At 38.6% G+C, this 15,026-nt stretch overlaps 1 protein-coding gene across 1 annotated transcript; it reads left to right on the forward strand.

Moving 5' to 3' along the window:
* Window positions 1-10,690: 10,690 nt before the first annotated feature.
* Window positions 10,691-14,461, forward strand: LOC132266614 (V-type proton ATPase 16 kDa proteolipid subunit-like). Its single transcript, XM_059767541.1, has 3 exons — window positions 10,691-10,936; window positions 11,070-11,355; window positions 14,009-14,461. Exons 1-3 carry the CDS (start codon window positions 10,855-10,857, stop codon window positions 14,139-14,141), a joined length of 501 nt encoding a protein of 166 aa, XP_059623524.1. The 5' UTR covers window positions 10,691-10,854; the 3' UTR covers window positions 14,142-14,461.
* Window positions 14,462-15,026: the final 565 nt, after the last annotated feature.

The following is a 15,026-nucleotide window of genomic DNA, read 5'->3' on the forward strand; positions in this document are numbered from 1 at the left end:
CTATCAATTCTAGTAGCATTAGTATTGGATTCGGAGATGGCGACCTATCCAGAGTGCAACTCCCCCACGAGGATCCATTGGTCATCAGTCTTTTAGTGGCCAATTGTATGATCAAGAGGGTTTTGGTAGATCCAGGAAGTAGCGCTAACATAATCACAAAGACGGTCTTTGATCAATTAGAGATCTTGTCATCATCTATTCGACCTACCTCCAGCCCGTTGATGGGATTCGATGGCACAAGAGTAGATCCCCTTGGAGTAATAGACTTGTCCGTAACCGCGGTGAAGAGGACTCTGAAGGAGAACTTTGTTTTAACAGAGATCCATCCTTCTTACAATCTCATCATGGGAAGAGGCTGGATACATCGGATGAGAGGAGTTCTGTCCACCCTCCACCAGGTGATGCTGTGTTTATCTCCGGACGGGAAAGAGTAATTAATCTGTGGGGAGATCAAGTCGCAGTGAAGGAATGCTATATGCTGACACAAGTTGAGGCGAAGAGGATGTCGACTCAACAGCAACCAGGTGTGGCTTCTAAAACTGGACCCAAATAGCAATTACATAACCCTTTACCCAAGTATGTTAAGGGAAAGGAGGAAGAGTAAATTGCGAAGCCCACTGAGGAGACCCTCGAAGCTGTGGAAGTTATCCTCGGCGACCCTTAGAAGGTTACTTATCTAGGTTCTTCTTCCACGTCCGAAGAAAATGAGGCATTAATTGATGTTATCCAGAGCAATGCAGATGCCTTTGCATGGGATCAGTCGGACATGGTAGGGATCGATCCCACAGTTTCCTGCCATAGCCTGAAGGTTGATCCGGAGTTCAAACCGATCAAGCAGAAACACCGAAGGTTTACCCATGAACGCAATTACATTATAGCTGAAGAAGTGAGCAAATTGTTGCAAGCAGGTTTCATTCGAGAAGTGCAATATCCACAGTGGTTGTCGAACGTGGTAGTCGTACAAAAGAAGAATGGAAAATGGAGGGTTTGGTAGATTATACCAACCTCAACAAAGCCTGCCCTAAAGATAGCTACCCTCTGCCCAAGATAGACCAGATGGTTGATGCTACCACCGGCTATGAGAGGTTGACATTCCTAGATGCATACTTGGGATATAATCAGATTCCTATGAACCCCGAAGATGAAGAAAAAATGGCTTTTATTATAGAAAAGGGGACTTATTGTTACAGGGTCATGCTCTTCGGACTGAAGAATGCTGGAGCTACTTATCAATGCCTTGTCAACAAGATATTCGATAATCTACTGAGAAAGATAGTTGAAGCATATATAGATGACATGGTGGTTAAAAGTGTGAAGAAAGAAGATCATCCGAAGTATCTACAGGAAGTTTTCAATACTTTGAAGAAGTACAACATGAAGTTGAATCCAACCAAGTGCTCCTTCGCGGTATCATCAGGTCAATTCATCGGCCACATAGTGAATAAAAGAGGGATAGAGGTAAATCCGGCTCAAGCTAAGGCCCTCATCCAGAATCAAGAACCAAAAAATCGCAGGGAGGTACAGGTTCTTACTGGTCGGATCGCAGCACTCAGCCGGTTTATATCCCGATTGTCAGATAAGTGCAAACCATTCTTCGATGCTATACGATCCAAGAATAAAGATATATGGGGACCTCAGCAGCAGAAAGCCCTCAGTCGGTTGAAAGGTTATATGGCTGAACCACCAATTCTATCCGCACCAAACCCGGGAAGGTTCTTATTATGTATTTGGCAATTTCTAATACAGCGACAAGTGCAACATTGATTAGAAAGGAAGGAAAGAGGCAATATCCAGTCTTCTACACAAGTAAGACCATGATAGATGCGGAAACGCGATATAGTAAAGTAGAAAAAGTCATCTTAGCTTTGATCTACGCTAAGAGGAAGCTTCGGCATTATTTTGAATCTCATAGCATTATGATGCTCACCAACTATCCTATACGGGGTATACTCTCTAAGCCCGATTTATCTGGGAGAATTACCAAGTGGGTTATCGAGCTTAGTTCCTTCGACATAACTTATGAGCCGAAGGTGTCGCACAAAGGACAAGCCGTAGCGGACTTTCTTCTCGAGTATGAAGATACTCCTGAAGAACCGGCATACCCTGAACCACAGTGGGAACTTCGAGTTGATGGTTCCTTGAATCAAGCAAGTGCAGGAGTAGGCATTGTAATGTCAACACCCGAAGGCACCAAGCTGCAGCAATCTATCTGTTTGAAGTTCCCAGTTACGAACAATGAGGCCAAGTACGAGGCATTACTTGCTGGTCTTCGATTGGCTAGCAGTCTCCAGGTACGTTGCTTAAAGGTTTTTAGTGACTCACAGCTTGTTATAAATCAAGTGACAGGTCAGTACCATCCCGAAGAGGAAAGAATGAAAGCATATAAAGAAGCTGTAGAAAACGTTGCACAGGGATTCGATCAGATCGAATTCTATCAGGTACCTCGTGTTGAGAATGCCGAAGCAGATCAATTGACCACATCAGCGTCATCTTCAAATGAGGATCTGATTCGGATTGTGCCTATTGACGTTTTGGACGAGCCCAGCATTAATCCTCCGCATGAAGTAATAGTGGTTCTAATTATTCCTCGAGAACCATGCTGGATTGATCCATTGGAAGCTTACCTCAAGCATGAAGTTCTTCCAGACCAGAAGTCTGAAGCACGGAAGCTCCGTATCACCGCAGCTAAATACGCCATCATTAACAATCAGTTATACCGAAAGTCATTTTCAGGTTCTTACCTGAAATGTTTAAGCCCTACTAAGGCTCTTATGGTGTTGAGACAAATCCATGATGGAGATTATGGCAACCATTCTGGGGGCAGATCCCTCGCGCATAAAGTCCTGACTCAAGGTTACTTCTGGCCGTACTTGGCCCGGAATGCAGAAGAGTGTACACGGAGGTGTGACAAATGTCAACATCACGGTCCCATGAAACATCAACTTGCCGAAATTTGCACGCAATGGCAAATCCATGGCCATTCGCATAATGGGGGATTGATATGGTGGGCCCGTTACCCAAGACTGTGGAACAAAAGGAGTATGTGCTACTGGCTACAGATTATTTCACTAAATGGGTAGAAGCCGAGGCCTACTCAAGTATGACCCATGAGCAGGTAAAAAGTTTCCTTTGGAACAACATCATTTGCCGGTTTGGGGTCCCAAAAGTCATTATGATGGACAATGGTAATAACCTCGACAATAGAAGTACAAGAAAATTCTTTACTGAGCATGGAATTATACAAAAGTTAGCTACAGTTAGTCATCCACAAGGGAATGGACAGGCTGAAATAACTAATCGGACAATTTTCAGTTGTTTAAAGAAGAAATTGGAGAAATTCAAAACGAAATGGTACGAGAATCTCCCTCAGGTGCTTTGGGCGTACCGAACCATACCACGGCGGCCTACGGGAGAGAGTCCCTTTGCCATGACTTATGGATCTGAAGCTGTGATCCTAACTGAAGCAGCAGTTCCAACCCTTCGGACATTCTTATTGCTTAAAGGAAACAATAGTCAGCAGCTCGAACATAGTCTCGATCTCCTGGACGAAAAATGGGATGCTGCAGCAATTAAGCTTGCTTCATATCAGCAATAGCTGCGCAATAGTTATAATAAACGCGTTAGATTCAGGAGCTTTGTGGTAGGCGATTGGGTTTTGAAGCAAGAGACAGCTCATGTAAAGAAACTGGAACCTAATTGGACCGGACCTTACAGGGTTACCGAAGTAGTGGGGAAAGGAGCATATCGTTTGGCCGAAGCTGACGGACATCCCATTGCGCGTCCTTGGAATGCAATACACCTTAAAAGGTATTACCATTAGATAAGTTTGTCAATTTTGCTACAAATTCTTCACAAATAAGGCTTAGTATGCCCACAGTCAGCCAAACTTTTCTTTATTTTGCTTCTATCATATTCAATACAATTCTACTCTATTTATTTCTTTCCATAAAAATGGGGGTCATACTATTCTATGATTATGCAACTTTTATGCATGCGTCGCATTATGCAATTTTTATGCATGCCAAGTCGCATTATGCAATTTTTATGCAAAGTAATGTTAGAAGCAAGCTGTTAAAAAGCATTCGTCACAATGATTTTTAAGGAAAAACATGAGTTATGGCCTCTAGTTAAAACTCTCTATCCCACATCAACAATGAGTTATGGCCTATGGTTAAAACTCTCTATCCCACATCGACAAAAAAGTATGTGTTACATTCTATTATATATGGGAATATTCAAATAGTTGACTGCGGTGTAAGGAGGGCCCATTGGTATTAAAGGCTGTCAAACTCAATACCAGAGGCATTCCTTACACCGACCTTTTTGACAAAATTTAGTCTATGTCCCACATCGGATAGAAATAGAAAATAAATGCGGTTAATATATGCGTAGTCCATTACATTTGGTTGCCAAGAAGGGAGTATCAATGGAGGAAAGTCTCCAAAGTCAACAAATAAGAAACTTCACAGCCACTGTTACTCGTTTTCTTGGCCTTTTATCATTTTTGAATCCTTGGCCTCATGATAAGTTGTTTGAGGAAAATATATGCAAACTTCCCCTCAGGCTCAGCGCCGAGGAGTAATTTATTCGCCTCGGACCCTAAGTGCCCGGCTCAGCAAACCTCCCTCAGGCTCAGCGCCAGGGAGTAATTTATTCGCCTCGGACCCTAAGTGTCCGGCTCAGCAAACCTCCCCTCAGGCTCAGCGCCGGGGAGTAATTTATTCGCCTCGGACCCTAAGTGTCCGGCTAGGGAAACCTCCCCTCAGGCTCAGTGCCGGGAAGTAATTTATTCGCCTCGGACCCCAAGTGTCTGGCTCGGCAAACCTCCCTCAGGCTCAGCGCCGGGGAGTAATTTATTCGCCTTGGACCCTAAGTGGTCGGCTCGGCAAACAAACCTCCCCTCAGGCTCAGCGCCGGGGAGTAATTTATTCGCCTCGGACCCTAAATGTCCAACTCGGCAAACCTCCCTCAGGCTCAGCACCGGGGAGTAATTTATTCGCCTTGGACCCTAAGTGGCCAGCTCGGCAAACAAACCTCCCCTCAGGCTCAACGCCGGAAGTAATTATTTGCCTCGAACCCTAAGTGTCTGGCTCGGCAAACCTTACTCTTACGCTCATATTCACTGATTCTAAGTTCGATAATATAAGCCACGAGATTGTCCCACATCGAAAAACTACAAGAAGAAACAAGTATAAATATACTTGCTTCACACAAATCCATTTCAAGAAGGGTTCCCTTAACGGTTAAATCACCAAAGGAAAAAACAATCCACTATTATCAGATAAACCATTAGAGGATATCTCTTCTTCACATCTTATTTATTTTGCTTCGGAATAGAACATATAAGGAACTCTTAGGCAGGGTACTTTCCTTAAAAATAATCTCATCTAACAAAGTGTGTGCAATATTAAAAACATACAAGCATACTCAGTCGAAGCAGAATAAAAATGACACAGCTTAAGAAACATGGTTATATAATTCATTCCCAATGTTGTTTCATTACCAAAAAAAAAAAAAAATTTACTCGATCCTACTTCCTCTTCGGATCAAACGGGGTAGATTCAAAAGCATCTGCCACAGTTGGACTTGCAGGTGGAGGATTTGATGGGCCAGTTGCAAAAGTGGAGACACTTGGAGCTGAAAGGACCTCAGGATGAGTTTTCACCATCTCGGCAAAAGGAACTTCAGCTTCCTGAGATTTTGAACCCTCATCATAAGGGAAAGACACTCCCATTTGGGCATCAAAAGCCTCAGGATCTGTTGTCTTTTCCCCTGAACCCTGATTGAAGCCGGACCTGAAGGCCTTGGCGCTAGATAAGTGCACCAAACTGGTGTAACGACCTTGCATCTGCCTCTCTGCAATGATGCAGGTGCTAAGGGCATTATTCAAACGCTGGACTTCAGCCTCCAGCGACTCAACTTTGGCATCAGAAGCAGCCAAACGCTTCTTGTAAACATTCCGAGCCTTGTATACAATTTGTGCATTGGCAATGGCATGGGATGCCTTCTTCTCAGAATTACTAAGGTCTTTCTCGAGCTTCTTAAGGGAAAGAGACTGAGCCTCAGCAGTAGCACAGAGGGCCATAGTATGATACAAGCCCTGCATTATGAGATAACAACAATGTAAGAAAGTGTGTAAGGCAATTATGACAATGGAAATGAAGGACGGAGCAAACCTCTATGGCTCGAACAGGGGCAGATGGGAGTAGCTGTTCCAACCCCATTCTGCCGATAATTTCTTCATCCTTGGAGAGCCACATTCCCCGAGCAACGGCCAGTGCTACAGATGGGTTAGTGATCATAGAATCACCAACATAGAGGATGGACTTGTCAGCCCTCGAGAAGGAAGGAGTCCAAGGTGCTCCAGCCTCAGCAAGGACGTTAGCGCTGACCTCATCCTCAGGGTTAACCTTTTCGGTTTTCTTCCCTTTGTTTTTTGGGTTGGAAGCACCCTTGGATTTCGCGGTTGAAGAGGAGTTCAGCTTTGCCCTTTTGTTCAAAGGGACTTCGTCAATCTCCTTTTCATGCTCATTTGTACGCAATATAGTTAACGGAGCATTCCCTGCATCTTTGCTCTTCAAGGCTTCAGCCCTCTATTTTTCTGCTCAGTCATGGGGAAACTATCAAATGATGGAAGTGGGAGGTCCATGAGATCAGCGACTACAGCTCTGGAAGCAATTGCTTTAAGACTCACAGAAGTGAGTAAGCTCTCGATCGAGGGAGGGTTGCTCCAGACCTGCTTTTCTTGGAAGGAAAGCCTCTTCTTGGCAGCCGAAGAAGGAAATGTTGCTGAAAAAATACTAAGAAACTCGTAAATATATAGGATAATAAGACTCGACATGGGAAACAGCCCGAGCACTCTTCATGAAGAAAGGGGGGATGTTCTATACCTAAGTTCCCGAACTTGTGAGGGATTGGCAGTTTGTTCGATTGGGGCACGGCCTATCTCCCTTTAACAATTATCATTCTCTCTTTCCACTTCTTCTCAGAAGTAGGAAGGTCTGTACATATCCTTTGGTGCAAGGGGGAAGTGAAAAAGAAACGACAAGGTTCGGTTCCATGCTTAGAAATAGAATAAGTAATTAGCAAGTCAGCCAGAATTAGGTCAAGACTCTCCTGCCACCGACGAATGAGGAGTGCTGAGATTACTCGAAGGAAGTTAGGGTTTACTTGCAGGGGTGCAATCCCCAATTTGTTGAAGACTAAATGATAGAAGGGATGAAGGGGGAACCTAAGAGCGTTGAGATGCCCAACAGAGAGGAGCAACTCGTCTTCTCCGACGCCCTCGCCGGCGCAAAAATCAGCGCCTTTGGGGTACTCTGCAATTTCTATCCCTTCGGGAATCTCGAATTCTTCCATTACGAATTCAATGGAGAACGGGATGCGTCGAATAGATAGGATTATATTCCTTTCTTCCTTAGTGAGGATATTCTCCGACCCAGAGGTGGATGTTTCAGCCTGGATCGGGGAAGCACCTGGCTGATTAGCCGAGTCACTTACAGGTTTAGGAAAGTTCGAAACACTAGGTGGGGGAACCCTAATGAGATAAGGGGAAGATAAGGGAGTGGACTCGGAATCTACAATATCTATACGTTCAGAAAGAGTCGAAGTACTCATAATGCAAGATCGAAGAGAAAAAGATGAAGAACTAACCTGATAAGACGACGGAGTGAAGAATGCAAGAAACGTAGTGAGAGTAAAAGTAACCCTTATAGAATCTCTTAAGGCAGAATAACAATGGGCAATCTTCAAAACGTCTTTCGGTAAAAAAGACAACCGTGCAACTTCAATTCCCTTTTTAATAGGAGCCGCAATCCAATTAAAGAGGGAATTGGGGGCAAAGTGTGGAGGGAAAAATCTCCGTCCAATAAGAGCAATCCACATCATCATAAATATAACTTTATCTTCGATAAAGGTCAAAGCCCATCTCGTCAGAAGCCCAAGTTGAGTTGGTCATTAGCCCAAAACTCCTGTTATCTAACTACGAGCTTTACTAAAGCTCGAATCAAGACACCAACAGTCATGTGTACCAAGTTAGATGCGGCCCAAATCCATTTAAAGAAGGAGCCGGTCCTACAAGGAAAAGGATTCATCAAAAGAAGTAAGTTCTGTGTAAGGAAAATCCGTAAAGGAAGAATTATAAAGAGGAAATAATTATATTTGTAAAGAAATTGATATATAGAAAGAATTAGAGGACAAGCAACGCGAGTCCTACCATAATTCTTCTAACTTTTGTATATAAATAAAGGCCCAGACCTTCAATAAAGGGATCCAAGCAATTCTACGTTTCTCTATACACTGTTCTTATTTATTTTTACTGTTCTTGAGTGTGTTGTATTATTTTTCTCAATTGTTATTGGTTGAACAGAATTTTGCACCTACAATAACAAATAATAATAAAAAAATCACACTCGAGCAAAAAAACGTTTGGATGCACGCACAATTGGCATTTTAGTTATTTTATTTTAAAAATTAGGTTTGCAAACAAAAATTGGATTTTTAACTTTAATTTAAAGATATCAAATGATAAACTTAATTTGAATTAGTTTAATAAAATGAAGTTAATTAATCCTAGACAATATTAGGTTAAAATTGGTTCTATTACTTAAAACCAAATCTTTTGAATAATTACAATGTTGATTCTTAATAATTCTGATTAATTTGGATGAATTTGAACTGTTTTGACATACTTAGAGATGGCAACGGGTTAGGCGGGTGTACCCTCCCCCGCCCTTATCCTCGCCCAAAACCGCAAAAACGGGGGGACTTTTCACCATAACCCCGCCTCCGTTTAACATTTTTACCCTCGTGGGTACCCGCCACGCCCTGTTTAAGACTATAATTTATTTATTGTTGAAATAGATTTGTTTTTTTTTTTTTTTTTTTTTTTCATTGCGACTTTTCCTTCCAATCAAATTCATTTGTTACTTTAATATTCTTATACAGGTAAAATAATAATGCTCATGTGGTTGCATCTTTTGATACAAATTATGCGGCCATTCATTACACCTACCTTACAACCCTCTATTATATTATATATATATATATATATATATATATATATATATATAGACACACAGAGATAAAGCATATATAGACACACGGAAAGGAGAGAGTGAAGTAGATAGGAATCATATGGATATGCCAGGATATATATATAGTACATCTATATGTATATATATGTAATAGATTGGAATTATATAACATCTACACCCACACAAATGACTAATTAATAGATCTATCATTTGTAAAACTTCATAAGCAAACTGAAATCCAACAATAGTGAAAAGAACGAGATCAAAATTCAATTACCCATGAAAAATGAAGAAAAAAAATCTCATTAATAGAGGTTGGAGAGAGAGAAAGAAAGAAAGAACTCAAATACCATGAAAGAAGAAGAAAAAAAATAAGTAATATAGAAGAGGGAAAAGGAGATAATTGATTCGTAAGCAGTATGAGAACAAGGCTTTCAATTTCAATTTCTTATTTTGCAGCGTAATGCTCTCTATAAGTCTGAAGAGTGAAGACTAGCCTCTGAAAGACTAAGAAGAACCTAGTGGTGAGAAGAATTATGTGAATGAGAGTTAAGAAACCTAGGGTTTTTAATAGGAAATATATATATTAATGAAATAAGGGTATTTAAGTAATTTGTTTATTTAAACGGTTCCCCGCCCTCGCACCAAACTCGCACAGATTTTTATTACATCAAACCAAAATCGGACAGGGCAAGGCGGGTCAAATTGCCATCCCTAGACATACTCTATATATATTATGTATAGCCAGTATAAGTTGTCTTATTGTTATTATTATTATTTTTATCATTTGCGGATTTTTCAAGACAATCAATTGGGGTCGGTCTCTCAAGCCAACTTGATTGGATTGAAAATAAAAATAAAAAAAAATAATTTTACGTTTTGTGTTTGGTTTTAAATTTAAATTTAAATAATAATAGTAAAAATATAATTTAATTTTTAAAGAATTCTACACAAAAATGTATTCTTATATTTAATTTTTTAACAATAATTTTATTTTCATATTATTATTTAATTCAATAAATATATAAAACAATTATCTTTTAGATTTTATATAATATTATTAATTTCAATAAATATATATAAAAAACTATACAAACACTTTCACTCATGGTCATTATTCTATAAAACTTAAATTACCTATTTATTATGAATTTTTTTAATAAAGAAATCTAATTACACAACGAAATATATAAAGAAATAAATAATTTAGTCTCTTTAATTAGGCAAGAAAATATATAAAATAAATTCAGACGTCTTAGTATGGATAAAAAAAAAAATTCAATAATTATATTCATTGACTTGTTAAATATTAGTCATTACTGAAATAATTATTAGTGAATTGTAATATATAAAAAAAATAGTTTTGAGTTTGATATTGTTGTAGGAATTTAAAAGCACATTCATAGATCGTTTTAGAGTTTTGTTAATTATATTTTACAGAATAATATTCTAATTTATTATTATAAATATTTTTTAAATTGTTATCATTATTTAATTTTATAATCTGTTTATCTTAATTAATACTTTATATGAGTTTAATTATTTTAATAAATTTATTTTAATTATCATTTGAAAAAATAATTATGTAATTTCGTAAACTGTGCTAGCCCAATCTATAAGTATTTATTTTATAGGCCCAATCCATGTACGACTTGCTACGAAATTTCCTCGATAGTGGTCGGAGGGACAGTTGGACAGCGACTAGACAACACTCACTCTCCTCTTTTCCTACACGAACAACTTTGCCGATCGGAAAATCAAATCATTCATCTTCTTCCAATTCCCCGATACAATCAAACCCTAAAAAAAAAAAAAAAAAATGACACCATCTTCATCCAGCGGTGATGAAACCGCCCCGTTCTTCGGCTTCCTCGGCGCTGCAGCTGCCCTCGTTTTCTCCTGTAAGCAAAACCCTAACCCAAATGTACATCTCAATTGGATTATTTCTGTTTGGTTTCCTGAAAGTGTTGGAAATTAAAAGTGTATCCAAATTTTGAATCTTTTGAGGCTTAAAATGTGGATTGGTTGTTGTAGGTATGGGAGCTGCATATGGGACGGCAAAGAGCGGTGTGGGTGTGGCGTCAATGGGGGTTATGAGGCCGGAGCTTGTGATGAAGTCGATTGTGCCGGTTGTTATGGCGGGTGTGTTGGGTATTTATGGTTTGATTATTGCTGTTATTATCAGCACAGGGATTAACCCTAAGGCCAAATCCTATTACCTTTTCGATGGTTATGCCCACCTCTCGTCCGGTCTCTCTTGCGGTCTAGCCGGGCTTTCGGCTGGAATGGCTATTGGAATCGTTGGTGATGCTGGTGTTAGGTAGTGTCCACCTACATATATCCTCCTTTTGCTTATTTCTGTTTTAATTATAATCTATTTGAAATCCAAAGTCTCAGTTTTTTTCATTGAAAATGAAAATTGAGAAGTGTTGGATGTTAAATGAAGCTGTGTGTGTGTGTGATTTGCATTTTAATTTGCTTGGCATATTATCTATAAGTTGCATACTCAATAAATTAAGTATATAAGTGTTCACTTGTATCTTGTATCAATAGTGTATTTAGCTTTGCATTCTCAAGCACATGTTTTGAACAAATGTGACTTTTAATACTCAATGTGATTGGAAATTGCCAAAGTTACATCACAGAGGACTAACAAAGCCTAAAAGGATTTCACAGGCATGGAATGAACAGAGAGTATGCATAACTCAGGATAGAAAATCAGGTGTCCTTCATTTTGGAGAACTGTGATATTTGTTTAATGAATTTAAAACACAAGTTCTAAGATGATTCTAAGATTTTTTCCTAGGACAGAGGAGAAAAGAAAAGCAAAAAAAAATCTACAATAAATTAATAAAGCAGGATAAGGGTTACCATATGATATGAAGTCTTAATCTTTTTGGCTTGTTCCTCTTCGGCCAACTGATTTTGACTTCTTCATCCTCAAGAGGTGAGGAATAGTGCATTTAGGAAAGACTGATGAGGTAGAAGCTGCAAACAAAAAGAAGAAAAAAACAAGATGAGTTTGGCCAAAGAGGAAAAATGAGTTTGGCCAAAGAGGAACAAACCAAAAAGATTAATACTTCAGATCATGAGGTAACCCTAGCCCTGCTTTATTAGTTTGTTGTAGTTCGTTTCTTCCTCTGTCCTAGGACAAAAGTTTAGAATCGTCATAGAATTTGTGTTGGAAAACTTTAAACCAATAACATAATTCTCCAAAATGAAGGATAACTGATTTTCTATCCTGAGTTATGCATCTAAATTTTTGACTCTGTTAATTCCATTCCTGTGAATTCCTTTTAGGCTTTTTTAATCCTCTGTGATGTAACTTCGTGGGGAGTAGATTGAAGCTGTGTTTGTGTTATTTGCTATGTTACATGGACTCGGGTACGGGTGTCGGACACGGCTATGTATTCATGTGTCGGATGTGTCAAATCTCCAAACAGAAGGACACATGGACACGGCTAAATATTCATTTTATTAATTTTATCTAATATAATGTTTAATATAGGCATTTAACTCTTTTTCAAGTAATAATATAATATAATTGAATGATTAGATATGTTTTTTAAGTACATGTCTAACCAACAGTGTCGGACACATATCTCATACCCATGTCCGAGGGATATGTATGTGTCCGACACGGGTACTTTATTACTTTTGAAGAGTCCATGTAGCTGAGGTTATTTGCTTGTTGTGTTACCAGGCTAATTAAAGGATTTTCATTCCATTTTGCTTGGCATATTATCTATAAGTTGCATCCCCAGTAAAATAAGTGTTGACTTGTATCTACAGTGTATTTCGCTTTGCATTCTCAAGCACATGATTTGAACAAATGTGTCCTTTAATACTCAAGTGTGTCCTTCACATTTTAGACAGCCTGACAGACGGTAGGAGAAAGTATAATATATTGGTTCTGAGAGTTATGTACTAGCTTATTTGGGTCCAGAAGGTCTCTGCTTTTCCCTCCGAACTTTGGATCTCCATAGATTTTAAATGGAGAACTGGAAAATTAATATTAGTGCATATTGAGTTCTTTGATTTTTTGTTATATTCTTTGCAATTAAGAATTCAACAATAGACAATATATGTAGTTAAAATGTATTGGTTCATGGGGACTAAATTGCTTGATTAAAAGGTGGTGTTCGAGAATTAACGATTTATGAATATTTGCATGTGTAATTCAGTTATTTTGCACATATGTAAGGAGTGACGTAGAATAAATTCATCTCTTGGAGTGTATTCTTGCCGACAAACACAGCCCTTATAAGTTTTGGAGCAATAAGAGCCTATACATAGTTCTATATGATGGCATGGTCATGAATCTTATTGCAATACAATGCCATGTAGCTTTGCTCTTGAATAGATGTTCATATTGTGCATCACTTATTTATTTATTTATTATTTTTTACGATGTAAATTCAATGTATTCTACCAGGGCTTTTTGTTATGGGTATTGCATAGAGTCTCAATAAGTACAACATATTGAGACTAAGAAGTGCAATAGTTGATCATAGGCTAGTTCCAATGAAACAAGGAAGCTATCCTTAACTCACAACGGCATTATTACAAGTAAAGGACTAGATATTAGTTTTGCATTTATCTTATACATGACACTTAATTTTAGTCTCATGTGTACAGTTTAATGGGTATTAGTAGTTTGAAAGCACTGTCTTACCTTAACACTGCAAACAAACGTCGCATATGGATTTTCTTCCTTGGTTTAGGTTAATTGTATCTGTGCATAATATAGCTTTATATTACATTCCAAGAATGGTTTATGCTTGAGTCTCATAAATTCTCTGTTTTTTTATTTTCCGTGCCCTCTTGTTTGATTTATTTGCACCCTTTCATTGAAATCTGTTAAAATGATGAGCAGCTTTGGTTCGATCAATGTTCATATGGAATATAGTGCTGGCTATTGCCATATTAGATAAATTTATGTTTGTTTCTTAAGTTTGATTCTGTCTCTGTAGAGCCAATGCACAACAACCAAAGCTTTTCGTTGGAATGATTCTCATTCTCATCTTTGCGGAGGCATTGGCTTTGTATGGCCTCATTGTTGGCATCATCCTCTCTTCCCGTGCTGGACAATCCAGAGCCGACTAAAGATAAGAGCATCTTCCTGCTTTTTTTCTCAAGTTAGCATTGCTACTTAAGAAGGTGCATTTCTTCTCTTCAGTAGTCCTGCAAGTAATTCCTTGATTTAATCATTAAGTAATTCTATGCTGATTGTAATATTGTGAGCAACTTTTCTCGCTCAAATAAAGCTTTTCTAGAAAGCTGGTTTTTGTTCATTTGCCTATTGCTGTATTTTGTACAAGTCACATAGAATCCATCTTATGAAACCCATATTGTAGGATTATTCTTTGTACTATTGTTCTCCATGTCTAAACCCTAATTAATATTAATAGTGTTTTTCTTGGAAATTCTTGCCACTTATATTGGTTTTACTTGAAAAGTCGTCCTTTTTTTTCTTTAAATTTGCATCTCTAAGCAGAATCTGAGCCTATATATGAAAGGAATTTGTAATCCTTGAGATCTGATGTTTAATGTTTGCATTGGGTGAAATGTGAGTCTTTTATGTAAGGTTGCGAACGGCTGTGAAAACAACATTCCGGAATAGTATTTGAACACCAGATTGGGATATTTGTGAATAATAATAATAATATATTTTTTTTGGATAAATGATATTTGTGAATAATAATAATAATAATTTTTTCCCCGTTCAATATGATAATCATATGATAATCGGACTCATTAAAATTGGTGGTGTGACTATGATGGGACTCTGGTATATTTGATAATGATGATGCTGATAGTTCTACCACGGTGGCGGTGGGGTAAAATACTGGTGGTGTGAAGGTAGCAGTAGTCACATAGTGGTGGTGACTCTGGTTTTAGTGTGGGCATTAGCTATATGTAGTCACGGGTTCGAATAACGGAAACTTGCTCCGGGACCATGGCCGGATTCTGCTCGATCACTGAGATTGA

Source organism: Cornus florida, unplaced genomic scaffold, assembly GCF_030987335.1.
Source record: "Cornus florida cultivar Cherokee Brave unplaced genomic scaffold, ASM3098733v1 CherokeeBrave_3.0.0_Hap2_Chr07, whole genome shotgun sequence".
Lineage (NCBI taxonomy): Eukaryota > Viridiplantae > Streptophyta > Magnoliopsida > Cornales > Cornaceae > Cornus > Cornus florida.

Coding starts and splice junctions, on each gene's coding strand:
- LOC132266614 (XM_059767541.1), top strand. CDS start 10,855: ATGACACCATCTTCATCCAGCGGTGATGAAACCGCCCCGTTCTTCGGC. Junction 10,937..11,069: donor AGCTGCCCTCGTTTTCTCCT/GTAAGCAAAACC, acceptor TGGTTGTTGTAG/GTATGGGAGCTGCATATGGG. Junction 11,356..14,008: donor GTTGGTGATGCTGGTGTTAG/GTAGTGTCCACC, acceptor CTGTCTCTGTAG/AGCCAATGCACAACAACCAA.